General features: G+C 31.9%; 11 protein-coding genes across 11 annotated transcripts; 5 read left to right on the top strand and 6 right to left on the bottom strand.

Annotated features, from left to right (window-relative positions):
• Window positions 1–155: 155 nt before the first annotated feature.
• Window positions 156–965, top strand: ELE39_002391 (uncharacterized protein; the record flags this gene model as incomplete). Its single annotated transcript, XM_067345241.1, has 1 exon — window positions 156–965. The coding sequence occupies one exon, from the start codon at window positions 156–158 to the stop codon at window positions 963–965; it is 810 nt and encodes a 269-aa protein (XP_067202009.1).
• A 28-nt stretch (window positions 966–993) lies between these two features.
• ELE39_002390 (Cuta1 Divalent Ion Tolerance From Cryptosporidium Parvum Iowa) lies at window positions 994–1,332 on the bottom strand (the record flags this gene model as incomplete). Its single annotated transcript, XM_067345240.1, has 1 exon — window positions 994–1,332. The coding sequence occupies one exon, from the start codon at window positions 1,330–1,332 to the stop codon at window positions 994–996; it is 339 nt and encodes a 112-aa protein (XP_067202008.1).
• A 598-nt stretch (window positions 1,333–1,930) lies between these two features.
• ELE39_002389 (DNA topoisomerase III beta-1) lies at window positions 1,931–4,485 on the top strand (the record flags this gene model as incomplete). Its single annotated transcript, XM_067345239.1, has 2 exons — window positions 1,931–2,989; window positions 3,037–4,485. The coding sequence occupies 2 exons, from the start codon at window positions 1,931–1,933 to the stop codon at window positions 4,483–4,485; spliced, it is 2,508 nt and encodes an 835-aa protein (XP_067202007.1).
• Window positions 4,486–4,526: 41 nt separating this feature from the next.
• ELE39_002387 (mRNA capping enzyme RNA guanylyltransferase Ceg1p) lies at window positions 4,527–5,916 on the bottom strand (the record flags this gene model as incomplete). The annotated part of the gene is made up of 2 exons (XM_067345237.1): window positions 4,527–5,812; window positions 5,868–5,916. 2 exons carry the CDS (start codon window positions 5,914–5,916, stop codon window positions 4,527–4,529), a joined length of 1,335 nt encoding a protein of 444 aa, XP_067202005.1.
• A 55-nt stretch (window positions 5,917–5,971) lies between these two features.
• ELE39_002386 (Sec1 family) lies at window positions 5,972–8,083 on the bottom strand (the record flags this gene model as incomplete). The annotated part of the gene is made up of 1 exon (XM_067345236.1): window positions 5,972–8,083. The coding sequence occupies one exon, from the start codon at window positions 8,081–8,083 to the stop codon at window positions 5,972–5,974; it is 2,112 nt and encodes a 703-aa protein (XP_067202004.1).
• Window positions 8,084–8,441: 358 nt separating this feature from the next.
• Window positions 8,442–9,431, top strand: ELE39_002385 (mitochondrial FAD carrier; the record flags this gene model as incomplete). The annotated part of the gene is made up of 1 exon (XM_067345235.1): window positions 8,442–9,431. The coding sequence occupies one exon, from the start codon at window positions 8,442–8,444 to the stop codon at window positions 9,429–9,431; it is 990 nt and encodes a 329-aa protein (XP_067202003.1).
• A 900-nt stretch (window positions 9,432–10,331) lies between these two features.
• Window positions 10,332–12,128, bottom strand: ELE39_002384 (MFS transporter; the record flags this gene model as incomplete). The annotated part of the gene is made up of 1 exon (XM_067345234.1): window positions 10,332–12,128. The coding sequence occupies one exon, from the start codon at window positions 12,126–12,128 to the stop codon at window positions 10,332–10,334; it is 1,797 nt and encodes a 598-aa protein (XP_067202002.1).
• A 429-nt stretch (window positions 12,129–12,557) lies between these two features.
• Window positions 12,558–13,466, top strand: ELE39_002383 (Gal c binding lectin; the record flags this gene model as incomplete). Its single annotated transcript, XM_067345233.1, has 1 exon — window positions 12,558–13,466. One exon carries the CDS (start codon window positions 12,558–12,560, stop codon window positions 13,464–13,466), a length of 909 nt encoding a protein of 302 aa, XP_067202001.1.
• Window positions 13,467–14,001: 535 nt separating this feature from the next.
• Window positions 14,002–18,975, top strand: ELE39_002382 (multi-domain chromatin with WD40 repeats; the record flags this gene model as incomplete). The annotated part of the gene is made up of 1 exon (XM_067345232.1): window positions 14,002–18,975. One exon carries the CDS (start codon window positions 14,002–14,004, stop codon window positions 18,973–18,975), a length of 4,974 nt encoding a protein of 1,657 aa, XP_067202000.1.
• A 102-nt stretch (window positions 18,976–19,077) lies between these two features.
• ELE39_002381 (6 extracellular membrane-associated with a signal peptide) lies at window positions 19,078–20,157 on the bottom strand (the record flags this gene model as incomplete). Its single annotated transcript, XM_067345231.1, has 1 exon — window positions 19,078–20,157. One exon carries the CDS (start codon window positions 20,155–20,157, stop codon window positions 19,078–19,080), a length of 1,080 nt encoding a protein of 359 aa, XP_067201999.1.
• Window positions 20,158–20,341: 184 nt separating this feature from the next.
• On the bottom strand, window positions 20,342–26,350 carry ELE39_002380 (Cut4 Apc1p TSG24 family meiotic check point regulator and 26S proteasome regulatory complex PC-rep repeats; the record flags this gene model as incomplete). Its single annotated transcript, XM_067345230.1, has 1 exon — window positions 20,342–26,350. The coding sequence occupies one exon, from the start codon at window positions 26,348–26,350 to the stop codon at window positions 20,342–20,344; it is 6,009 nt and encodes a 2,002-aa protein (XP_067201998.1).
• Window positions 26,351–26,715: the final 365 nt, after the last annotated feature.

The raw sequence follows: 26,715 nt of genomic DNA, 5'->3' as shown, positions 1-26,715 counted from the left end.
TTACTGATTGTTCCTTGGGTCATGTTGAATCAATTTATTACTAAAAATAAGCAATTATCAGATAAGTCATGGCGGCACTACGAATCTCAGTATCGTAACTTAAAATTTTCTTTCTATATTAGATCTAGACAACTCTGCAACTAATATTTAATTTTATGGATATTGGTATTGATAAAAATATTAATACGGGTGCCAATATACGAATTCTTAGAGCAAAAGTTTTGGAATGTAAAGAGAAGCTACTTAAAAGCGAATTTTGGAGTGCTCTAGTTGAACACCTAGAAACTGAAATTTTAGAAAATTGGATCAAACAAAGGATATGTTCGAATTCTAGATGCATTCTGAGAGGTAAATGTATTTGTTATAACGATATTTTGTTCGTTATTGGTCTAGGAAGTTTGGAGTCAAGCTTTAATTCTAATTTTTCTTCATTTTTTCAACTTGCAGCAGTTGTTGCTATAAACGAGCGAATAAATCTAGAGGGAATTTACCTTTGCGATCCTGAATTCACCCAAATTGATAGAGAGCTAATTTTTGAATTATTTATGGCATTCAGTACCCACGTTGAAGTATTTACATCACATGATCTAAGCATACCTCTAAATACAGTTAATCACCAATTAAAAAATAAATTGTATGGTAGGGACAGTCAAATTAATATATTATTCTTCATGCCGCATTGTGATCGTTGCGTTTTTGGGATGCTTATAAATTACTTCAATACCGGTGAAGGGAAAGTACTTTATTCAAATTCAGACCGAATAATTGTTTGGGGAAATAATTTAGAAACCTTCCGAATTGATTCAAACCAAAATTTTAACAAAGAGTGTGAATATTGCAGAGTGTTATCGACCACTCTTTCAAAGATGGACTTTAGCACAATCAATTTCCCAGTAAATGATTATAAAACCGTATTTTATAGTTCTTTTAGTGATCTTTCAATTTATCATCTTCCTATTAGTTAATCATAGGATTTATAAATAATGTGAACATTTATTTTCTAACCGTTTGGTTTACCCAATTAATGTACTTTTCGTTGCCATATATAATTTTGGTAGCAATTATTTCTGGTACTTCGTATGAATGAATTTCTGTAACCTTTTCTTTTAGAGCATTGAACAATTGAGAAGTAGTCTTTACCAATAAAATGGATTCATTCTCATCATGAACTTGTCCTTTGAATTTGTACAGGCTTCTCACAGTTGGAATAATGCTTACACATGCACAAAGTTCTTCGTCTACAAGAGTTTTAGCAATTGAGGTAGCTTCATCTTGGCTTGAAGTCGAAATATAAATTAATATTATATTCGATTCATTTTTAGTTTCTGTCATGTTTGAATTTTTATATCAATAAGTAATAATACCGAATACCGCTTTTATAATTTATTTATTTAAATCTATGTTACGACACCGTAAGTTTTTTATTATACATTGTGGGAAACTCAATCACTTTTATTGAAATTAAGAGCCAGGCCTGTTAATGTGTAGGAAACAGCCAGGAGTCGCAATCGGGCGTTTATGCGCTAGGTGCGAAGGCAGATGCCCAATATGTGACTCTCTAGTGCATCCTGAGACAGTTGTTAGAATATGCAACGAGTGCAACTATGGATCTCAGAAGGTAAGTACTTTTTTTTCATATTTTGAGCATTCTTTATCAATATCTACTTTAGGGGAGGTGCATAATTTGTGCCTCGGAAGGTGTTTCGGATGCATATTATTGTAGGGAGTGTACAGTTTGTGAAAAGGATAGGGATGGATGTCCTAAAATAGTAAATCTAGGAAGCTCTAAGATAGATAGCTTATATCAACATAAAAAATAGTATTACATAAATAAATGTAAAATATTACATCTAACAAAATGTCTCGTCTACATACATTAAATTGATCGGAAAAAAAACTTTTAGTGGGGAATTAATGAAGTTTGTTAATGATGTCACCAATTAAAGTCTTAATGGTGGCTGAAAAGCCATCAATATCTGATACTATTTCAAATATTCTTTCAAACGGAAAGTTAGATACAAGACGTGCAAAAACTCCTGTACATGAGTTTAATGGAAATTTTAGGGGAATAAATGTTCAATTTAGAGTAACTTCAGTTGCAGGCCATGTTTTTGAAACAGACTTCCCTCAAAGTTACTCTAACTGGGAAAAAACAGATCCAGTTTCTCTTTTTGATGCACCGATAGTTAAAAATGAATCTTCATCTAAAATGGTTTCACATTTAGAAAAAGAATCTAAAGGTTGCAGTTATTTGGTACTTTGGCTTGACTGTGATAGAGAAGGGGAAAACATATGTTTTGAAGTAATTAATGTTGTTTCAAACAACATGAGCAAAGGAAGAGATCAGAAGCATTGGGTTTTTAGAGCAAAGTTCTCATCAATTGCTCCTAGTGACATTTCTTTTGCAATGAATAATCTAGTGTTCCCAAATAAAAATGAATCAGATGCAGTAGATGTAAGACAAGAGTTAGATCTAAAAATAGGGGTTGCTTTTTCAAGATTACAAACAAAATATTTGAAGAGTAAATTTGGTGATTTTAATAAAAGCTCAATAATTTCTTATGGCCCTTGTCAGACTCCGACCCTTTTTTTTACTGTACAAAGAAGAGATTTAATAAATAGCTTTATACCAGAAAAATACTATACGATTTCTGCTACTGTATCTAAGGACTCTAAAGATATAAATCTTATTTGGAGTCGTTCAAGAGTATTTGAAATTCAGGTCGCAAATTGTTTCCTTCAATTAATCCAAAATAAAAAGCCATTGACAGCAAAGGTTGTTGATGTAGAAAGCAAGAGCTCAAGGAGAATTAGACCTTTACCCTTAAATACTGTCAGTATGCTCAAGTTAGCATCTACCGTACTTGGAATTGGGCCATTTCAAACACTGAACATTGCAGAAAAACTTTATCTTTCTGGTTTTACTACTTATCCTAGAACAGAAACATCAAGATACCCGAAGAATTTTGATATTAAATCTACAATAGCGGTAAGTTCATAGTAAATAGTTAATAAATCTTGTTATCATAAATTCAGATGTTTAAGAACAACCCAATATGGGGAAGTTATTCATCAAATATGTTCCAGAAAGGTTTCAACTTGCCAAGAAAGGATGGTTTGGATTTTGGAGATCATCCCCCTATTACGCCAGTTAAGTCTGCAACTCAGCATGATTTAGATGGGGACTCTTGGAGACTTTACGATTTAATTACTCGGCACTTTTTCGCCACGATATCAAATGATATAAAAATAATAAACAAAACTATTAAATTTGATCTTAATGGGGAGATCTTTATATTAAATGGGAGGCAAATAATAGATCACGGATTTTCAGTAATTCAAGGAAGAACTGCTTATTATGAGTCAAATATTATTCCAGATTTTGCTTTAAATGAATTAGTCTCAATAAAGAATATTGAGATTGTTACTAAAGAAACAAAACCCCCACCAATTCTAAGTGAAAGCGATCTTCTTTCTCTAATGGAAAAACATGGAATTGGAACCGATGCTTCAATGCCAACACATATTCAAAAAATTCAGGAACGTGAATATGTCAAATTAGTTGCAGGAAGAAGATTGGAACCCACAAAATTAGGCACCGCCCTTATTCATGGAATAATGAATGTAGATCATGAGCTTGTTCTGCCTATGATTAGAAGCGAGATGGAGAAATATGTGGACCTCATTGCTAAGGGTAAATATAATCACAAAGCAGTACTTAAACATTCTCTATCAGTTTTCAAGCTAAAATTTCTTTATTTTGCAGAGAATATTAATCTTTTTGAGTCGTTATTTCAGCTTGGATTTACGAATATCTCTGCTTCTTGTAGCAGGATCAGCAGATGCGGACAATGCAAAAGATATTTGACTTATATTTCCAATATTCTTCCTCAAAGGCTATACTGCTCTTTCTGCGAGATTTACTTAGATATACCTCAAAGAGGTACAATTAAAATATACAAAGAACTTAAATGCCCAATTGATGAATTTGAGTTATTATTATTCGTTGATCAAAAAGGGGGAAAAAGTATCTTTTGCCCAAGATGTTATAACGATCCTCCTTTTATGGATGCCAAAGAAAATATGTTTTGCAAGCTTTGTCCTCATCAGACATGCAATTTCTCTTTAAAATCAACATTCTTCATGGCTTGTCCAAATCAGGAATGCAGAGATGGGATTATCACATTAAATTTAAGCTCTTCTCCCGATTGGAGGTTTGATTGTTCGAAATGTACTGCGTCTTTTTCAATAAAAAAAAGCAGTTGTGAAAAACTTTTTCTAATCGAGCGTTGTGAACAATGTGGATCTAGAAAACTTAAGCTTGGCTCAGAAAAAATGCCACAAGAATGCTTAGTCGGATGCCCAAATTGTGATGAGCAAATCTTCAATTTAATCGAAGTAATTAACGCACCCAAACGTTCTTATAAATCAGATAAAGCAAACATTAGTTTTAGAGGCGGTGGAAGGAGAGGAAAAAGACATTAAATATAATACATGCTTATTAATATTATTAGCTATATTTCGTTTTAGTTGCCTTCGTTTTGACCTTTTCTACAATTTACAACAAACTCAGGGACATTGCAGTATTCAACAACGGACTTTTTCCCACTTTTCTGGTAAAGTTTTATGGTATTTATTAATACCTCGCTGTTTATCCCATCTCTAATAGATTCGAATACACGATTTACTGTGTTAATGTCATTTGGAGAGTTTTTGTCAGACCTTATTCTTTCAACTATCCACCCACCTTGAACTGTAGTAAATGGTTTGTTCCATAATATGTTCCCATCTTCAGATTTAGTAGGTTTAGAATAAATGGCGTTTTCGTCGTAGTAACATTCCAATATCTGGCCAGAAGTTCTATATAGCTTGAACTGATCTACTAGCTGATTATATACACTTCCTTTTGGTACACAGAAACAGTTTACGCTTGCTCTAACACCTCGGATTCCAACTAAAAGCTCAAGAAATACACGAGAGTCGTATGATTCTGATTCTGCATAAAATATTGCTGCAAAGTCTGCTGTATTCAAATGAGGGGGCTTCCATTTAAGTAGTTGAGGGCATGTTCCAGGGACATATGGTAGGTGGACTGGGGTGAAGATTATTCCATCACTAGGATGCGGTAAACGTTTTGAGAAGTTCAATATTGCCGGAACTTCATCAACTTCGAAGAAGTCCTTAAGATATAACTCAAATGGAGGGTAATCTGGTGATATTTCAGCCCTGTTTTGATCGTATTTGCATTTTGGAATTACAACCTTTAGATATGCAAGTTTAAGCCGTTCTAATAAAGGAAGAGATTTAATAGTGTCATCTCTTTCAATACAAATGCAATCATAGATCAAATATCTCAAAATGTACCTTTTTTTTCCGTCAATTTCAATAGTATCTTTTACAAGTTCTCCATCCAATAGAGTGTTTTGCTGAAAGTATTGTGCATGCTCATCTCTACTTAAATCTAAGTTTAATAATTCAGTATTTCTCCCCGAAAAATTTTTTTGAGTTTCTAAATTCTCTATATTCTTGTTTGAGTTCTTTACAGAAAAAACAGTGTCCCAAAATGAGCTTGGAAGAGTCATCTTTACCATGTTGATTTGTTGGTTTCTATCTATTAGAAAAACTCGTCTGCTTGCTGCATAAAGAAGGAGACGAATTCCATCAGTCTTCTCACAAGCCACATAAAGGTTTCTTCCAATACAAGATTCGAGTTTCTGCTTGTTTAAGGACACAGGTTGTGAACCAGGAAATGTATCCTGACGCCAACCACAAAGAGATCTCACTTTTTTTAAAATTTCCTTCCGCTTAGAGTCTATAGATAAGTAATTAAAAACAATATTTAATATTAAAACAGTATTTCAACCTACCATCATTCAAAACAACTCCTGGGATTTCAATATTCAATGCTAAATCCATTGTAGAAAAGTATTTAGAGTTTTATTCGTGTATTGGGTTAATGGCGCGAAGATTCTTATTTATTATTTTCATTTTTAAGGTGACTCATACTTTCTGGTTTTTTGCATGATTCAAAGAATGATTTGTGATTGATAACTTCTGTGGTTGCAACGGTGATCTCCTTATTGATAATTCCTTGGAGCTTTCGTAGAGTCGCAATTTCTCCAAGCGTTACTCCTCCAACAAAAACAACCAAATACGAATTACGTTTTATTGTAGATTGTGTTGATGGAATCAGCTCAACACTAGGACCCCACACATAGTTAAGCGCTTCTTTTAGGGAATCATCACCACTTAATTTGAATTTGCTCATTTCTCTACTCAGGATTTCTATTAGCCTTGTACTTATAGGTGCATATCCACTATAAACACAACTAATATCATTTTCTGATTCACTTTCATCAACAAAAAGATTAAGCAAACGCTTTATTTGCTGCCAATATGATTTTTTACTGGGATCAAACTTGAAAAGTCCAACTCTTTCCAAAATATTCATTCTATATAATTCCTCAAACCCGAAAACTGATAATATATGTTTTTTAATTTGTTCATAAACTTTTTTATTCTTGAACCCATTTTCGATTATGCATGAAAGACATAATATCCTATATATTTCCTCTATTTGAATATCCTCCTGATCTAGAAGATCTTCTAGAGGAGAATCTTCTGCCTCTTTTAGTGATATTGCTTCTGAGAACTTCGTGCTTAATTCCTTAACAACACCTGTTACTGATTGAGGTGAGTCTGACATGATTGAATCTTCCAGCTGTAATCTTCTCAAAGTCTGGTAATCTTTTGTGAAGTATTCATTTAAATATGTAGCAATATTCACATGTTTAGCAAGTGTTCCTTGCTCATGCTGTTTACCTTTCAGTTTTCTAATGAAATCCCCAATCGCAGAAATATCCTTGAGTTTTTCTTTTTCTTGATATAGTGATTGAAGTTCGTTTGCTTTTTGGTGGAGGTAAATTCCCACATCTTTAAGTTTCAAATCCTTCAATATTGTAAATAATGGATCTCCGAAAAGAGGTAGTTTCCAGTAAGAAGATTCTTCATGAACGTCTGATGGTACTTTCTCTGTTGGTATATCAACATAAGTTTTTTGAACCCCAAAAAGAAAATCAAGTAGAGCGTGATATGAGAATGGAGTTGAAAATGGAGTTACCAAATCACATCTTCTATCAATTATTATTACCTGGTCAAAACCAATTGGAAATTCATTAGTCAAATCATCTTCTGAAATATTTTTGTTAACATTAGAGTTTTGAAGGTAATGCTGAGTAAATTCCAGAGAATTTGTTAATAAATCCTTCTCAAAGCGGTTAAGCACTGAATATTTGTAATTCTGATCATCATTTGTTTCAAAAAGTGTGCTCCAATCAAAGGGTTTAAGATTATTCGATAGGGGGTTATTTTCTTTGATATATCGTATTAAGTGCTCTAAGACCATCACACCCGCAGATCCTATTGAATAAATTGGTACATTTGTCGAATTTGTAAACTTCAATAACCAATATAGCGAATATGCAACTAATTGTAGAGAAGATTCCTCTTTATATACGTGGAAATCAAAAAAAATATTCCTAACTTCCATTGAAAGAGAGGTTTCATCTATAGGAGCCCAAAATAAATTAACTGAATAGCATTCTGGAAAAACATTTAGTGAAGTCAGTTGCTGATGGAGAAGCCGTAGTATTACCTTCGAATAAAAAGGAACAAAGCCAATATAAAAACAAACATCAATTTTCTGCTTTCTTATATTTTTTTTTAATAAAGTTGAAATTAATTCTATGTGTTTAACAATAGTACAGGTGGAACTTAATGATGGATGGCATAGAAATACGCATTTTAATTCATATACAAAATTTACTCTCGCATTTGAATCTAATTCAAAATCAAATATAATTGACTCTAATCTTTCCTCAATATCCTCCGATATTATTAAAGGTTGAATTCTTTTGAAACCAAAATTATTATAATCTACAATATCAGTGATTAAGCTTAAAAAGGAGGAAATTGATGTTTCAATGAAAAGTTGAGGTGCTAGGTGATTGTCATTATCTTTGTCTGATATACATTCAAGGAAACTAAGCAATGTTTTACGGCAGTTAAGTCGAATTAAGTCCATTAGTTTTTTTTAAAAATATTTTCATGATCAGTTTGCGCGATAAGTAATGAAAAATATTTCCAGGCGGAATTAAATGGAGTTAAGTATTAATTATTAATACTAAGATCAGTATCAATCAAAAGAGGTGAACAATAATTAGGCAAAATAAGTTATTAAAAGCATATATCTAATGGTTTTCAACCTATTTGTCTTTTTTTTATGGGGGAAACAGTTATGAACAGATCAAAGTTTGTTAATTCAATTACAAATGACTTCAGCCTAATTAAAACATTTCTTAAATTATCTAAATTATCGTTGAACTTTTGATAATTTGGCTAAATGAAAAAAGCGGTATGAATTACTTTAAGAATTGTATATAATGAATTTTCCAAAGGTAAAATTATACGAACAATGGCAACTACTGAGGTTATATGGTGTGCTAAATAGCCCTCAACTAGTACTTATTTACCCAGTTTACACAATTCAGCTTAAGTCAATGTGCTTGCCTTATTTTGAAAGCTATTTAGAACATAACGATAGTATTGAAAATGCGCATTTGAAAGCTACAAGCCCAACGATAAGTAAAGGGATGATTTATAATTTAAGCGGAATAAAACTAATTTTTGATTCTCTGAAATGTATTTACAACGAGGAGGGATATTGGGGATTGTACAGGGGCTTCATACCTATGACTTTCCATTCATATTTAACACGAATATTACATGATCAACTTTTAAAAGTATATAAAAGACATAATAATAAAATTCACGATTCATCTATAAAACCAATATATGTAAAGAGTAGCGCAAAGTATATCGCTGAAATGATCACATATCCTTTACTTGTAATTTCTACACAACAGGCAATTTTTAACGTTAAGCGCTATAATCTTGGAGTACAAGACGACCAGGACAAAATTGAAGAGTCAGTAATTGGAATATACTCACTAGTTCAGCTTTCAGTAAGTTCAGAAGAAGGCATTACTTCTTTATGGAAGGGTTTCACTGCACACATTATGTTTAAAGTTGCAGAAGATTTAATAAAAAATTGTTTATATTCTTATTTATCTACTAATTTTTGTGTAAAAAATACAGAAAATAGAACACTTGCAGCTACAATAAAGCCGAATAATAAAAAGCATCTTAGGCATGGGGTCAGCAATTTTACTACATCCTTACTTTCACCACTTGCTCTTATTTCAACAGTGAAAAGATGCCAGTCAAATGATCACATTGGATTATGTAGAGGTGACGTTGGAATTAAAGAAATACTCGGAAATGTAAATTGGGGAATATATTTTGGCCAGATGGTTGTTAACTCAGTATTTATTGCTGTGTATTTATTCGAAGGAGAAAATAGTCTATTTTAGTCATTAAAGTAGAATTTCCAAGCTGAAGTACATTTTTTTCTAAAGCAGAATTGGAAAATTGGTAACCGAAATATATTACACCACCTAAGGTAAGCCATAAAGTACGTAGAAATGATCCTATATAGAATGATTTTATGCCATTAAGTCCGTAAATCGCTTTTATTGAGCTTTTAATTGAAACATTTGATTTTCCAGTTTTTGTTTTAGTAAAAATATATGTCCTGATATTATCTGTAGGCGAAGTAATGAATGCCGCAATACCACCACTTAAACCTCCAAAGACTCCACTCAATATATCTCTAAATTTGTATTTTTCACCTAAAATTCCATCTCCTGTCCTGTTAAGCTTTTCCCAAAGAGAGAACTGTATAATGGAAAAAGGAATATCTCTTATTAAGTTAGCAATTATTTTGTTAATATTAAAGCTATGTTTAAATAATAAATAGTTAAAGCGAAAATGTATCAAAAATGATTTGTTTCTAATTTGTATATTTTGTTTGATTACCTCAAAAGGGGCTCTAGACAATGATGATAGAAGTTCGCTGATCAATGAAATGTACATTGTTTTTAGAAATTTACATTTCATTTGTGAACAATCACTTAATAAATGGAACGAACCAAAAAAAATTGACGAAGAAATAAAGGAGCCAAAAACTGAATACTTGAACCCTGAATATATGTGCCTATAGTTGTTTGCAAAATGATCTATACTGCATCTTTGTTTTTATCACTTCAAGTGGATATAATACTGCTTCAACAAAAAGCCCAGCAATACCTCCAAAAATAAGCGAATTCAGCACTCTTAAGTTTGAATTTTTTTCATTATCCATGAAGATTTTTTTTTTTTTTTTTTACATGAGCCAAATAATTATTAGTCGATTGCTTTTAAAAGATGGAGTTTTAATTATCCCTTCTAATTTTTAGAAGCTTCAAAATAAATGGGACAGATAGTAAGAAAATATTAGGAATCAGCAAGTATTGATTAACTTTTGCCCAGGAAATTGTTTCAAAGTATTGTGAAGTTAAAAAATTCATAATCTGGAAAAAAACAAAACATGTAAAGGCCTGTATTCCCGCTAATCTCGCAAAATTGGAAAACCCAAATGTATCACCAATGAAGCAATTTAGTGATCCAAAAATGAATGATCTTAGAGCTGAAAATGCACAAAAATATAAATAAATGCACCAAAACGGTAATGTATCGATGAATATAAGCAATATGTGTATTAAACATCCTAAAATAGCAATCAAACCAATCATGAAATTGACACCATATTTAGTTGCAATAATACCCCAAATTACGCTGAAAATACTTCCTAAGCTCATAATAATGTTATAAATATTCATTATTTGAAGAATTTCCTGTTCTACTCCAGTACTCTTGTTAATATACAATACAGATGTAACAATATACTCACTTTTTGAAACTAGAATTGAACATCGCCAAAAATTATATATAAATAACGCCATAAATGTGAAGTATTCATAACTAAATAGCTGTTCAAATATTGGTCTGTCAATAATTGTATTTAAACCACTTTTAGTATTCAGGTTAAAAACATTTAATATATTCGAAGGCGTCGAAAAGCTTCTAAGCTTATCAATTTTTAACATATATCTATATTTCGCTAATGAACAAACCACGCTGTAACCACCCATAATTGCAGAAGAGGCTTTAAGATCACACATAGCCGAAGATTCACACTCAACTCCCTCCGAATTACCGCACTTAATTTTCACCTTTACATTCGTAACTTCAGATCGTGCTCTTAACTGTATTGTTGCTGGGCATGTAATTAATACATCCTCTTCAGTAGTTGACTTATCTAACTCTCCAAAGTCTCTTTTTAGCAAATTTCCATTTGCCATTTCTTCTTGGCAAGTAATAAACTGTTTAATTTTACTGAGCTTTTTTTTAGGAATAAGTTTATTGAATGTTACTGAAGGCAGTGTGAAAAAAAGTGATATCAATGAAAGTACTGAAAGGATCAAATAAATATAAATAAATAGCCTTTCTCCAGCTTGTTTGCTTGCATCAGAGTAGCTTTCTAAAAATTGAGTTGATTTCTTCAAACCTGGTTGAAAGTTACCTATTAATAGCGGTAATAAAATCGATGCATCAATCAGACCACCCAAGATTGAAATAACCAGAGACTGCATCTCAAACAATGATGAGACTGAAACAATACTATATGAAATACAAACTCTTCCAATGCCCAAAAAAAGCCAGCTTAAACTAAGTAAATGCTTGGCAACCCACAAAATTTCAAAAATGTTAGTAAGTAAGAGCCAAATTAATAATCCAAAACATACAAATAACGCCCCGATAGTGCCTAAAGCTCTTGGGCCAATTATATCCGCAATAGTTCCTGCAATAGGGCTTGCAATTAATGGAACGCTTAAACCGAATTTCCAGGCATCAACATATAGAATGTTTTGCAGATTACAACCTATAGCATCACATTCGTCACTTGAAAATGGCTCAAATAAAATTGAATCTCTTAAGCCTGGATTCAAACAGTCATCACCTCGGTAGTTTCTCGTAGTTGGGTCACATCTACAAAGGTTTGAAAAAATACAAGCTCTTCTAAGTAGTGGTAAAATGGCAGTAAATGAGCCTACTAAGCCACATACAGAAAATGAGATCAAAAAGTACAATAAAAGCAAGAACCAACGATTACATTTCGGCCTCTCCATTTTCAAATCAAAATAGAAAATGTCAAAGTTATTTTCTAATGGAAATCACGCGGTACTTGTTATTATGCTTCAAGTCTCAATGTTCAACTAAATAATAAAAAATCGATAGACAACAATATGCGGTGCAAATAAAACTTAAAATTCAATAACTAAATACACATCTTTGATTACAGTCAAATTATTTCAGACATAAATAATAAATAAAGGCGAAAGAAACAACTTTTTTTTTTACGAATCTTTAGATTAAATGTAAAAATTAAAAACTCAATCTGGCGCCAAAACGGGGTGCAGGTTTTAGACATAACGTGGACTTGCGCATGCAGCTTCAAGGCATAAAGTCAAAAAAAAATTATTTTCACTTAAAAAATATTTGCACCAAATAATAAGTTTGAGCTCGATCATAATTGGTAGTTATTAACATCAGACAAAATGAGTGGTGCAAGGAGCTCGATATTCATTGCTTGCATGCTTTATTTCATTTCTTTGGTTTCAGCGAATCAAGTCTGCGTTCTTAAAAAAGGAGCTAGTTGCTTGAATGCTTCATACTCATTCATTGAAGGTGGTATGGCACCAGGTGATGCTATCCGTGTCTCTGTTGTTCTTTTACCATCAGCGTCATTAGAGTTGACAAATTCTGCATTCCAGAATATTGCAACACTTAGATTTGGTGTAAGCTCATGTTCCATTGAAAGTGGCTCAGCTTCATTAAGAGCATATGCGCTTTACAAGAATGGTCAATATAATACAGGATCCACCGTTTCATTTGATTTGGTTGCATTAGAGAAGTCACTCGCAGTTTTCATTGCCGGAAGTAAAATTCTGGAAATCCCATTATTGGTTGCTGCCCCATTTATGCTGTCATCTGACAGCAATGGAGGAACTCCAACATTACAGTTTATGGAATATTCAACAATTACAAGTGGTTTCTGTTCAATTGCTTCATCAGGTGCATGCAATAGCTCTAGCTTAGTAGGTATGTCTAATGGTATTACAAAAAATCTTACTATTAAAACCGAATTACCATCGAGCATTCCAGATGATTACTTCAGCTTCTACATTTCTACATATGGTAATATTTACAAACTTCCAGTTCTTGAAGTTGCATTCACAAAGGAAGAATGGCTCGCTACTGCATCTGGATCATTTGTAGGAAGAGGCAAAATTCCATCTGGCATTAAATTAGGTAGTTCCATTAACTTAGTTCTTGTGCCAGGTTCGAGTGGATCAGTAGAACTCAAGGTAAATGAGAATTCTTTGGGTATTGTTAAGGTCGACCCAAGCTCGATCAAGTTCATCTATCAGTCTGTTAATCAGGGAACTATGAATATCTCCTACTGAGATGAAAATAATCAATTAGTCAGATTTTTTGTATTAATTTACAAATAGACTTACCTAGTTGGAAGTAACGTTCGTATAATTAAGCATATGAACAATAAAATATTGCTTTGGTTTACTGGAGAAATCTAGAAAGCAAACCTAAAAATTGAAGTGCTACAACATACTCTTTCAAAATATCGTTTCGATATAGAATATGCAGTATTTCTAGATAGATTAATGCTAATTCTCCGATTGCTGCTTTTGTTTTTAGTTTATTTCTACTCTGTTACAGTTTCGCTAAATGATTCCTAAATAGAATATGTAAGTCGAACCAAACCTCTATATTACTGCAAGACTAAAAGCCCAATGCACGATCTTCAATTATTCTATCTCTTTAGCTATATTTAATTTTTATGCAAATTTCTGGCCATATTATTGACATGTAGTGCAATGATTTACTGAAGGCGCTAATATTAACTATGTTGTTAACAATAGAAAATAATGAATAATAAATAAATGGCTGGATAAGATTTATGTCATTTTCATATTATAACGCATGGAGCCATATTATATTTGCTATATCTTAAAGGAATGTGGTTTTGATGATGTTTCAAACAGAGTTTTTGAAAAGTTTAAAACAAACTCGGAAATTCCTACTAAAATAAATTACGATGGAAGTGAAACACAAATATCATATGAAGAACTAATAACTGGGCTTCCAGATAATATTTTTAGGTTTATCAAGTTATTCTTATCATTTATTGAGTTGTGTAGATTCAATAAGAATAATATTATAGGAACAGAAAATTTAATTTTTAATCAAGAGAGTTTTTTAAATATCATTCATTCTTTGAAAAATGAGGTGATTAAACACTCAAATTTCATTGAGAATATTAAATATATCTGTTCTAGATCAACTCATCTAAGTCTGAGGGGTTTGAGATTTGGTGTTAATGACCAGATAATGCCTTTGAATATTAGGCAGTCTCATCTTCTAACTCGTTTTTGTGGCAAGTTTATCTTGTCAAACTTTATATATGCGCATCAGCATATTGAAGACTCTGAATTTGGAGTAGGAGGAGAACCGGCAAGCGTGTATGTTATTAAAAGAGATAAAACAGGAAGTGTGTTAATATCTGGAGGTGATGATGGAATTATCAGACTTTGGAACACATTTACTGGGAATCTTTTGGTTTCTGTGAGAAAACACGCTGGGGATATAATCGATCTTGATGTTAACTCTTCCAATGCGCTATTAGCATCTTGTTGTGGCAAAGGTCAACTCCTGTTAACTTTGATATATGGAAATGATTGGGTTCCGATCACAATTATTGAAAATACGGACAGATTAACTTATGTTAGATTTGCATATTCAAAACATAGCATTAAGCTAAACAACGATGATATATTTCACGAATCTGAAATGTTAATTTCTGCAGGCGATAATGCAATCATATCAGTTCATAAAGTGTCTGATCTTTTTATTCACGGGTCTTCGCACTATTTAACTTTAATGAAACGAAGAGAATTTCCAGAAGTTGCACTCAACAGTTTCCAAAGCATATTCAGGCGTTATGGAGGTTTGTCTAAATCCCCAGGTTCATTTGAAGGAGAAAAATCATTATTTTATAGAGCTCCCCCTCTTTATAAGATTGATATCTTTCCATTATCTCCAAAAGCATTTGATATTTGCTTAAATCCTTTTGCTAACTATGGGTTTTCATCAAATGAAGGTCCTAAAAAATATGTATTTTTTTCTGTTGGTGCCTCGCTCCAGTCTTTTAGTTCAACAGAAGAAATACAAATTAAGATTTCTGGAAAGAATATTTCCGCTGAAGTTATTACTATCCATAAAAAAAATGATTTGCAAGGATACTCCTTAATTTTCATGATTCCATTAGAACACTCCTCCTCTAAGAGTGGAATTAACTTGATCAATATGCCACAAAAGCACAGTGAACACCCAGATGTTTCATTTGCAAATAATTCTCATGATTTAGTTACTGCATCTGATGATGGCACCATTATTATGTGGACACTTTTTAATCAAAGTATTTATAGCCAGACTAATCTTTATACATATATTTCCGACCGAATAAATAGTGGCTCGTATTCTAAAAAAAAGAATACCTCAACAATAAAGGCCGTTGAGAAATCTCCAACTGAAAGTCTATCAGATGATGATTCAGATTATGTGGGAAGCGGATCGATGGATGAGAATTCGCTATTACGTAGAAATCCTGTAAGAAATTCAAGATTTGTTCTGAAAGACACTTCATTAAATAAAGAAAATAACAAATCTGTTGGGACTGATAGTTCTTCAAATTTTGTTCAGTTTATAGATAGCATACAGTGGTCATGCGATGATTCATTCATTTTAATTGCTCAGTCTGTGACATCTAAAGGTATTTTGAGAAGGACTAGAAACTCCACTCTTGTAAATTGCATTGAATGCTGTATTTCTTATTTTTCAAGAAATTATGGAGAAAGATTTCTGGATGTAGTTCTTCCAAGTGCTTGCTCACGAATTGCATGTTTAATTCCTCACCCAGTGTCCCCTGGAATAGTTTTGTCTTTAACATATAATGGAATTATTTTTGTAATATCTAACTCGAAATTTGGCCAAGTAAACGATATTAAATTTAAAAACCATTCAAATATCTTATTTGAACATAAAAATACAAAAAATCCATATTTAAATGGAATTTGGATAAAAAATGGGCTGAGCTTCGTAGTTTCTCAAAAATATGGTTCTTTTGAGATTTATGATATATGTAATAATGGTGATTTAAATAGGCAAATTTTAACTCAGACATATAGATATTCCTTTCCTGAACAATTTTTCTTGAACGATTTTTCAGAAATCTTAAGGGATGATACTTTGGGATGGATAGATCCGAACTTAAGAAAACCAATATATATGATACCCAGATCAGTAATAGTTGATAGAAATAAAAGAATGTATCAAGAGGATGTTCAACCTCCAACCCCAATGTTTTCCTCATTTGGAATTAAAGCATTGAAGAATAATACAGAAAATGAGTTACTAACGAGCAGAGCTCCATTATATCCAGAGCCTGATAAAACTTTAAACACATATAAAATTCTAAATTCAAATTCTGAGATATATTTAGAAAGGGCCAAAAAAAGGTCCATTTACAGAAGGAAATTGCTTGAAAATCTTAAAAATGTATTTAATGATAGCCGTACAACTTCAAACAACTTTGACGAATTTCAATCACGAAATACATTAAATAATATTAATGATGAATTAACATGGGCTTCTTCTCAAATTCATAATGATGAAACAAGTAGTGTAGAAGCTCAAAGCTATTCAAGTGATTCTTCTAATGATGAGGACTTCGATATAAATAACGTGAGTAATACTAATACAAGTAGAAGGCTTAGAATGATTAGTCGTCTCTCTCCATCAATTTCAGACACTGGAAGTTCTTCATCTTCAAGCGAATCCAGCCTTGATGAAAATGATTATTATTCTGATTTAACCTCAGAAGATTCCTTGTATAATGAAATTAGAGGCTCAAAAAGCATTACGAGGTCTCGCCGTGAAATTAAGAACAGATTGATGACTGATAAAGATTCTGGCTTTGAAACCTTTCAACAGGAAGTTGAATTCAGATATTATGCAATATCAAATCTTGATACGATTTGGGTACCTGATTCAGAAGAACAAGATCTCAATAATTTGGTAGTTTGTAAACTATGTAAGAAATCAAACACAACAATTATTGGTTACAAATATTCAATCAAATCTGAGATCGAGTTTAATAGCCAGAACATCAGACCAATTCTTCATGGAGTGAATGGCTCTATTGATTTGGGGCCATTGATTGGACCTTTCGATTATCGTTATAGTACGCATAGACCAGAAAGAAATGTTAAATATATTCAAGAAAATGATAATTTTAACGAAGAAAGGTTCTATTTACATTCTAGATGCTTAATCACAATTCCTTTTCTTCAATGGGAACTCACAAATGATCAAATTTACACAAATTTATTTGATATTATAAGAAGAGTTTATAATCCTTCTCAAGAAACTCCACCACTTCCAAAGAATGGCTTGTCATCAACTTTTTTTGATTCAAAAATTGTTAAATTTCCAAAACTTATTGGAAAATGCAGCTACTGCCATGAGTATGGTGCATCTATTCTTTGTCAAGGCAATAGATGTAGCCGTCAATTTCACTATCACTGCACATCGTTAGTATATCATTCTTTTCCGGAATCAATAAATTCAAGTTTTATTTCTCCTCGCGAATCAAACATGTATTGGTGCGATATAATGCAATTTTACTTGTTTTATTGTCCAAAATGTATTAACCTCAAACAATCAAATGTTCCATATTGTCCAAAGAGAGAAAATATGATTAATAATACTGGGTTAAATCATTGTAATAGATCTTGGCTATTGGTTAACGAAGTTTCGGCAGGATATGTCCCTCAAATAAATGATTATCTTTATTTTTTTCCAAATGCTCACATTTGCTCAGGACTTGATGATATATTCTTTAAAAATATGTTGCTAGAAGCCGGTAACGAAAATGTTAAAAAACCATCAAGAAGAACAAATAAGAAATTTGAGTTTATAAAGTGCAAATTAGTTAATATTTCATATGCGTTTCCGAGTGATACAGAGCAATCTATTAAGGCCATACTGACTTTTTCAACGGAATTAACTACAGGTAGATATATTTACTGGCAAATAAGATGTACTCCAAACGATGGTCCTGATTACTTGGTTTTAGAAGATGAGGTTGAGAAGGGGATACATAATTTGAAGCATAGGCTAAGAATTGGACAAGAAAATCACATATTTATCGACAACCAATGGCACGAAATAGTGATAAAAAATATTAGGCAAAATATTATTTGGGAATCTATTGAAGTCACTTGGAAACAGGAAGAAGGCAGCAATAACTCTTTAATGGTCAGTCCATGGGAAATTCATGAAACTGTACCTGACAAAAAGTCTTATCCAAAAAACTTGGAGGCAAATGATGACTTAATTAAAATTTTTTGTTGGTTGATATCTCAAAATGGGCCAAGTAATCCTTTATCAGTAGTAGAATTCTTTAAATACCAAATTCCCTTTTTTTCAAAAAAAAATGTATCAAGAAATGATTTTTCAAGTCAGGAATGGGTAATGCATTATTGGAAAGAAATTCCTCTTCCATTTAGTTTTATTTCAATAATAAATAGAATTCGTAATAATTATTACAGGAGGATAGAGAGTTTATTATTTGACATATTTTTAGTGAGGTCGAATTGCGAGCACTTCAATATCAATAATAATAATTTAGTTCAAGGTATTCGCTCACTTGAATACGAACTACTCAGATTAATCTTCAGCAAGAGACTACCAAGATATATTATTCAAACTAATACAGATATTCCACTCCTGGGAATTGAAGCTGAAGATAAAATAACAGCTATTAACTCTAGTAAAATAGACTCGGATGAAGAAATAATTAATAGGTTAGGTAGAAGAACACGTAGAAGACTATAAGCGAATTTAATTTAGATTATAGAAAACTAATTCATAAAATTAAGTCAAACTTGTGAACAATAATTCAAATAATTTATTTAGCTTGATTCTGAAACTATATTACTATCTATTATCTATTGTAAACTCCGTTTCATACTCTACGTTCATATCCTCTTCTTCCCATTCCTCATAGTCATCTGCATTGTTAATTGATTCATCGACTGGAGTTTGATTTGAATCCAACTCATTCCCAGATAACAAAGAATACAATCTTTTTCCATAAAAAAATTGCCCAATTTTAGGAAATATGAGTGAAGTTGGTACAAAAATTAAAATCCCAGTAACAATTCCTGCAAAAATCAGAGAAATTTCTAATAATTTATAAGAATCTGATTCATCTTCATTTTCTGATTCCGATTTAAGATAAATATCTGATATTTCAGTTCTCATATCACAAGTTTGTCCTGGCAATGAGCAAGTCCAAGTCTCAGTTCTATATGGGCAGTCTGAGTCAACATTACCACTTGAAATCCTTGTGCGGACAGCCTCCCCACATCCTAATAGATCTGGATCAAAGTCTTCGGGCTTTTTACACTCTGATAAACCGCCCCATGTACCAACAGTACATTCTGAGCATGGGTTTGCATCAAAGCCAGCTATGCCTGTAGTAATTCCAGGAGCTTCCTTACCACATATTCTATTTCCAGTATATAGTCTACATCTTGAGTTCTTGGTGTCCAAAATAAAATATGTACAATTTACCATTACGGAACAAAATGCTCTGCACATTTCGAATGATTTCGCCATGACATCAGCCAGAAAATCCTTGGATGAACCACATGCTCCATCAACATTTGCAAGAGAAGGGCATGCAACACCATCTGATGTAGTTAAAAGTTTTTGATTGCAAGAAGACTTGTCACATGGAAGCTCAATAATTGTTACTTCTGGGGCGCAATCTTCTGTCTGCTCATTTACCAAAAATCGAACACCAATCATAATATTCCTATCACAAATACAGCTTGACCAACGAAAATCTGTGTATTGGCAGAAATTTCTAGAATTTTGATCAATTATCGTTCCTTCTTTATGCTCCGTGCTCTGAAGCGTTAAGGTACTTTTTTGTTCAACTCCTGCTCTTTGAATTGAACAGTAAGAACAGCAAAGAAAGCATAGATAAAATAATAATAGTAAAACATTCATAATTGTAATTTGGAATGTTGCTTTACTACAGACAATTATTATTGCAATCTAAATTATCTTTTATTTGCCCACTTAGAAATAGCCGCTTAGGTATTAAAGAAATAATGGATATTGAATAATACTTAACACTAACTACCTACTGGTAAAAAAAAAAAAATTATATATATATATGTACAAAATTGAACTAAAAGTAATTTTTTGAGGAAAATATACGAGTGAGTATTGTTTTTATTTGTTGTTGAGCTTCTGTTGGTTGTAAACACAAATTCTGCGTTTTAATATAGTGCTCGTGTATAAACACTTTTAGAATTTGAATCCCTAGAGAAGATAATGTAGGAAGCTCCAAAATTAATATAGGAGTGATGATCTCTTCGTATTTTTTATAATCTTTTCTAAGCAGAGTATCGATCTTCTTGTTTGATTCAATTTTCTTCTTTATAATGTAGTTAAAGTGAGAAGCTAGAGGCATGCCATTTAAAGAAAGAAATAACCTCAGTGACTGCTTCTCATCGCATGATGGAATTCTTGTTCCATTATGTGCACTATAGTAGTATCTAACGCAACGAATTAAAACGCTCATTTGTGCTTGCAACCTACGATGAATGTTTAAAAGTATTGTCTGTAGCCTTTTGTCATCATCTATGTTAAGCATGATTCTTAATATTTTTATAATTTCAGAAGATAATAAAATTTCACACCCACTTCCATCTTGGTTAATCTTATCCCAAGTTGAAAGAATTTTATCTATATAGTTATTTAAAATTGTCCCACGCCATGGCACACAACCAACTTTTCTATTCGGGATTTCTTTGTTAAACATTTTACAATAAAATGGCTCATTTTCTTCTAGCACTAGCGTATGTGAGAAATCCTTGTATAATTCACTTATTTCATCGCATTGATTGAACACATTTGAATTAGCTCCTAAATTTTTATTATTTGTCTCATAGTATTTATAAAGCATTTGTCTATTATTTAGTTGATTATCAGAAAAATTATATAGTTTGACCTTAGGGTATTGGTAGCTTTTGACATGATTAATAATATGGTTCGCCTCATTCCAGCAATAGCCATTATTTCTGTTTCTAGTTTGAACCCAAAGTTGCCCATTTATAAATCTTTGATAGCAACTAGTGTCCTTATCATTTTTAAAATCTATTGAAATCGGACAGTAAGTATCTCCTAGCACTTTAACATTTATTATTTCTTCCCAATCTGGTAAAATCGTAGGAAGAATGTAGTATTCTGTTCTACTTTGAAAATGAACGCTTTCTGATTTAAGCTCGACTGAAATTGGGACATATATTTTTTCTTCTGAAATAACGCCACTGAAATTACAGCTATTATTAAGAGGCTCTGGCGAACAAGCTACAAGCTTTGGTATAACGACTCTTCTACCGTAGTTTATCGCTGAAATGAAAAGATATCTCAATGGCTGGAATATTATTCCTGGAGTACTAATGTCAGAACAATCTTTGGGATATATTGGGTACGTTGCTAATAATAAAAACGTTGAACCAAGTTTATCTTTGTTGCTAAATGAATAATGCCCAGCAGACAAGAAAAGAAACCCAAGAGCATTGTTATATGCCATTAATTGACTATGAACATGTTCAATGGGTGGTATGGAAAATATGCTAAATGGTGAAATAGCAGTAGAGCTGGTCCATAATAACTGAGCTGACTCTAATAATTGCGCTCTGAAGTATTTTATTTGCATCAAAATTTGTCTATCACCACTTCCTGAAAAACATACAGATACGCTAGTCAAACATACTCTAATACAAAGCTCCCTTGACCATCTGTCGATTGTGATATGTGTACTACAAATAGATTTGTCTCTAATCGTAGATGCAATACTAAGAGGCATTTGAATTAAAGGAATTCTATCTAAGTATTCAAGTATTGTTGTGATTATGTACTTTACCTCAGTATTCCTTTTCCCTGCAAACATTATACCTAGTCCCCAAATAATTCCAGACAGAATAGCAATACGTGCTTGGATACAGTGAATCCAATCTAAGGTTCCCATAGAAATACAATGCATTAGTTTTGCGTTGACTTGTGGCTCTGCTTCTGAATATTTATCAGAAGTAATTGGAAATGGGAAGATTTTGTCTGAAGGGAGATACCAAAGATAACTGGGGATTTGACTGCATATAAAATCTTTGTTTGGTATACAACTTTCTTCCCATTCAATAATAATTTTTGCAAAAGACATAAAAATAAGTACCTCGGGCCTATAATTTACTAGCTCTTCTGGCCGGTTAAATGGTATGGTTATTGAACTTGAAATGGATTTATTTTTACTTCTAATATGCATTATTGAAAGAGAAATTGCTGCAGGGATAGCAAGTATAGTGGAGTCCACAATTTTAGAACAGTAATTTTTACTTGAGTTAGAAAATTTGCTTGTATCAGAAGTTGAACTAGTATTTGATTTTAACATATTTCCCCCATCCATATTCTCATTTTGGTATTTAAATCTTTTAAGTCCAGAAAATTCTGTGTAGTGCTCAAGGTTTGGACCTGATGCAAGGTTAGAAAAGAATTTAGGAAGTTTATTCCCGGAAATACAGCTTAAAAGAGTATTAGTAATACCATCTTCTATCATTGTATTACAAGATATGTCATTTGATTCTTCACTAGGTTGAAGTACCATCCCTAGAGAAATTGCCACAGATATTGAGTAAATATTTGGATTTGTTGAGGCCTGATCATCGATGTCAGAAAATGCCCTAAGAAACTCTGAAAACAGTATTTCTATAACTTGACGACTACGGCTTTGGGAAAACAAAAGTCCAATTGAAGTTATCGCTGAGTACTGATTTATGCTTGATATTTGAAGAGACTTTGTGTAAATACTTGGAAGTATACTGGGAATATGCATTAAGTAAAGCCTTAAAAGTGTGGTATTTTGAGATTTGAGAGCAGAAATAGCGGTTGCTAACAAAATTGAACAAGTCTTTATTGATTGACCATCATTTTTTAAAATCTTGTAAATATCTTTGGGTTCCAGAATTAAAGGGAAGTTTGTTATTGAATCAGATTTGTCTAATTTTAAAAATCCACTTAAAGAAATGCCATACAAAAAGCCAGATATAAATGGAGTGTCTTCTTGAGAAGAAAACGCATCTATCTGTTCAATTATCCACAGCTTTTTATTTTTGTCAAAACTATCTTCAAGAAATTTAGAGTTTGGACAGTAATAATTTAAGGATTGAGTAACTCCCATGTAAAATTCATTCCAAACTGATATCTCAAAGCAAACTTCTTTAAATCTTTCTATGTCAACGCTTATTAAAGAATTGGATGCAACTTCATAAACCTTATTCACAAATATGGGGCGCTTAAGTTTATTTAATGAAATATCAAATGATGAGCCACCAAATGTACATGCTGCTCTACCAAGCAAGCTAGTGTAAACTAACTGTATCGCATCTACTATTCTTTGCCTTTGGAACTCATCCCAAGACTCTTCATCAATAGGATATGCACCTGAAGAGCGTTGCAGCAAAATTGAAGGAGGGTTTTTAAGTGACAGTAACTCCAATGCGTCGCAATATCTATTGTCGTAGGAAAATACTTGAAAACACCACTTATAAGATAATTCGAAAGATCCAATATCTGAATATTCAGTTAAATCATTTTTCCATATCTCTATTATTGTTCTTTTTTCTGCTGAGGTTATACTGAATGGATCCACTTTGTTCTTATAATAGATTTGCAAATTTTCTAACATGCTTTTTTGGTCATCTACAGTATTCCTTCCATGTGGGAGAACAGCGGCTGCAATGCTTTCTGAACTGCTTGTAATTTTTTTAAAGTTAATGTTCGAATAAGATGAACTGATTTTTTTCGCAGAGTTTAGCATGTCTAGTCTTCCTAGCAGAAAGTATTTGCTATCATCATAACTTAAGTTAGGTACATTATTTGAGTAAGCATTTAGAAATTTCTCTATTGGGAATGAAATGATTGGACTTAAAATGGGCAATATAGTATTGGTAATCCCAACTTTAGAAATAAAATCAATTATTTCCCGATTTTTTGATCCATTGAGTAATTGTTCATAAAGTTTTATAGTAAAGTATTGCAATGGGAAATGCTTATTAATTGATTTCAAATAAATATCTTGTTTATTATTCTTTGAAAACTTTGTAATAAAATATAGCCTGTCTAATAATATTGGAGGAAAATCCCAATCTGAATAATTTAAATCAACTTTTATTTCGCCTATGAAATTAAATGAAGAGTTTAAAAATTGGTAGTATTCATAATAATTGGGTAAACACAGTTTTTTTGAAAGAGGAATTAAAATATCCATCATCAATCGATTTTGATAGTTGTCCAGCGCATTAAATTGAGGGAACAAACTTAGTTCTTCATAAAGAGCATGCAAAAAGTACATGCACTGTGAGGTGGCCTTAAACTGTAAATGCTGGTATCCATTGTTTGAATAATTAGCATGATGCTTTTTTCCCTGTAAAAACTCATAAGGAATTATTCCCTTAGATATTAAATTTGAAAACTCAATTCTATCAAACGGTGATTTACAATTTTTCTCCAAATAATTTGCCCAAAATTTCGCTAATATTTGCCACGTTTTTGATTTATTATTTGAGCAAGAGCCATCTGAAAATAACTTTATCTTTTTATATACTCCATTTGACATTGGGGATTCAATAGAACAATTTGAGCTCTTGTTTGAAGACTTCAAATCTCTTTCAGTACTAAAATCTTTAATTTCACCTAATAACACTCTGCATAAAATATCCCAATGATCATTTGATTTATTTAATAAAATTTCTCTAATTATGCTGATTGAAAATTCTGGATTAGTAATTTTTAACAGCAGTTTTGTTAATATTTGAACTAAAAAATCGTCAGGAAGCAGTTTAATTGAGCATCTAACTCCCATCAAATGGCCTTCATTATAACTATCGCCATCAAATTTGAGTAGTGCGTCAAAATTATTTGAAATTCCTGAACTAATACCCAGCAATTCAAAATTTTCTAACTTTTCATCTTTAATTTCTACATTTAGAATAAACTCCGAACCTGAATAAAGTAAAAGCATCCCCGTATTTAATAAGATTAAGGAAAAGACTGGTAAATCTTGAGACTTGTCTTGTTTAAAAAGCTGATCTGATTCAGCAAAACTAAATCCGTATAAATAATTAATTCCAAATAGTTCATGTTTTTCTTGTTGGTATCCAAATGTAATTGGAACCACATCCTTCACATTTTTTATTGCTTGTAATGTTAACCCCCGATTTTCAATAATAGATTTTTCTCCGTGGCAAACATCATTAAATTTGCATTCAGAAAAAATGAGTAGTTTGAGCTCTGAAATAGAAGGAATGTGATAAGATATCATAATATTACCGTCAAAAATATTTCTGGAAATAAAAATTGATTTTGCACATTCTAAATATTCTTTCGAAGGATCTTCCCAAATAAATTCTATAACTAATGATGATATATGATTAAAATAACTATAAACATATATACTGTGATTTCTTTCTACTTGATCATAGACCATTATTAATGGAAACTCTACTGAACCCCATATCACAACCTTGAAGTTTAGCTCATTGCTCTTATCTGACGAATCGCTTGTACTTTTTAGAGCAATTTCAGTTGGATGTTCAAGTGGATGGCTTAATATAGCCATATTTATCATTTTCCCAGTCTCAATTCTGTCGTACCCAACTACTATTACTCCTTCCTTAAGAGGGATTAAATTTACAACTGTTTTTATTTTTTCTGTTATAACTCTCTGGTTTTCGTTATCGTTAACAAAATAAAGCTCACCATCTTGACTAATAAACATAGTACATCTTCCAAATTTTGAAAAATAAGTTTCGTACCAACTAATTGGTTTGATCATCTTTATTATTGAATTAGTTCTGCTTTGTTTATTAGAAGTAAGCTCGTAAATGTACCCTTTTTTAAAATAATCATTCTCAACATAGCAAAGTTTACACTCACTGTCTGACCAATAAAACAGTTTCTCTGACTTATCACTTCCGTTTAATATTTTCCTAGGATATTCCCATTCATGTTTTATATTAATTTTATTTCTTTCTTTAAGATCTAAATGACCATCCTTGCATTCTCTTACAAAATTTATGTTGGAATGAGTATATCTATTTTTTACAGTGAACTTTTCTAATATCAGTGCATTAATCATCGGTAAATTAATTATCATTTACATCAAAAGTTCTCACACCGAAGTGTGGAGCTCTTTTTCCATTACTAATTACACTAAAAACCGCGGCAAAATTTTTTTCAAAATTTAAATCAAACATACTAGATTAGCAAGTTAAAGATTAGGTTTTTTGAAACAGGTGATTAAATTGATGATATTAGTGACTTGATATATTAGATTTATTATATTTGATATAATAAAGATGAGGATCTATGCTTATTCCTGTGCTTTTAAATATTCCTTCCTATGCTACTACAAAATAAACTACAATTCTAACATTTTTTTTTTTGAATTATTTCCTCTTTAATTAAGCTTACAAATTAATTATCTACGTATCATGCAATTTG

Source organism: Cryptosporidium sp. chipmunk genotype I (assembly GCF_004936735.1).
Source record: "Cryptosporidium sp. chipmunk genotype I strain 37763 chromosome Unknown contig_26, whole genome shotgun sequence".
Taxonomy (NCBI): domain Eukaryota; phylum Apicomplexa; class Conoidasida; order Eucoccidiorida; family Cryptosporidiidae; genus Cryptosporidium; species Cryptosporidium sp. chipmunk genotype I.
Note: the sequence above shows the minus strand (reverse complement) of the source record. Positions and strands in the feature narration are given on the sequence as shown.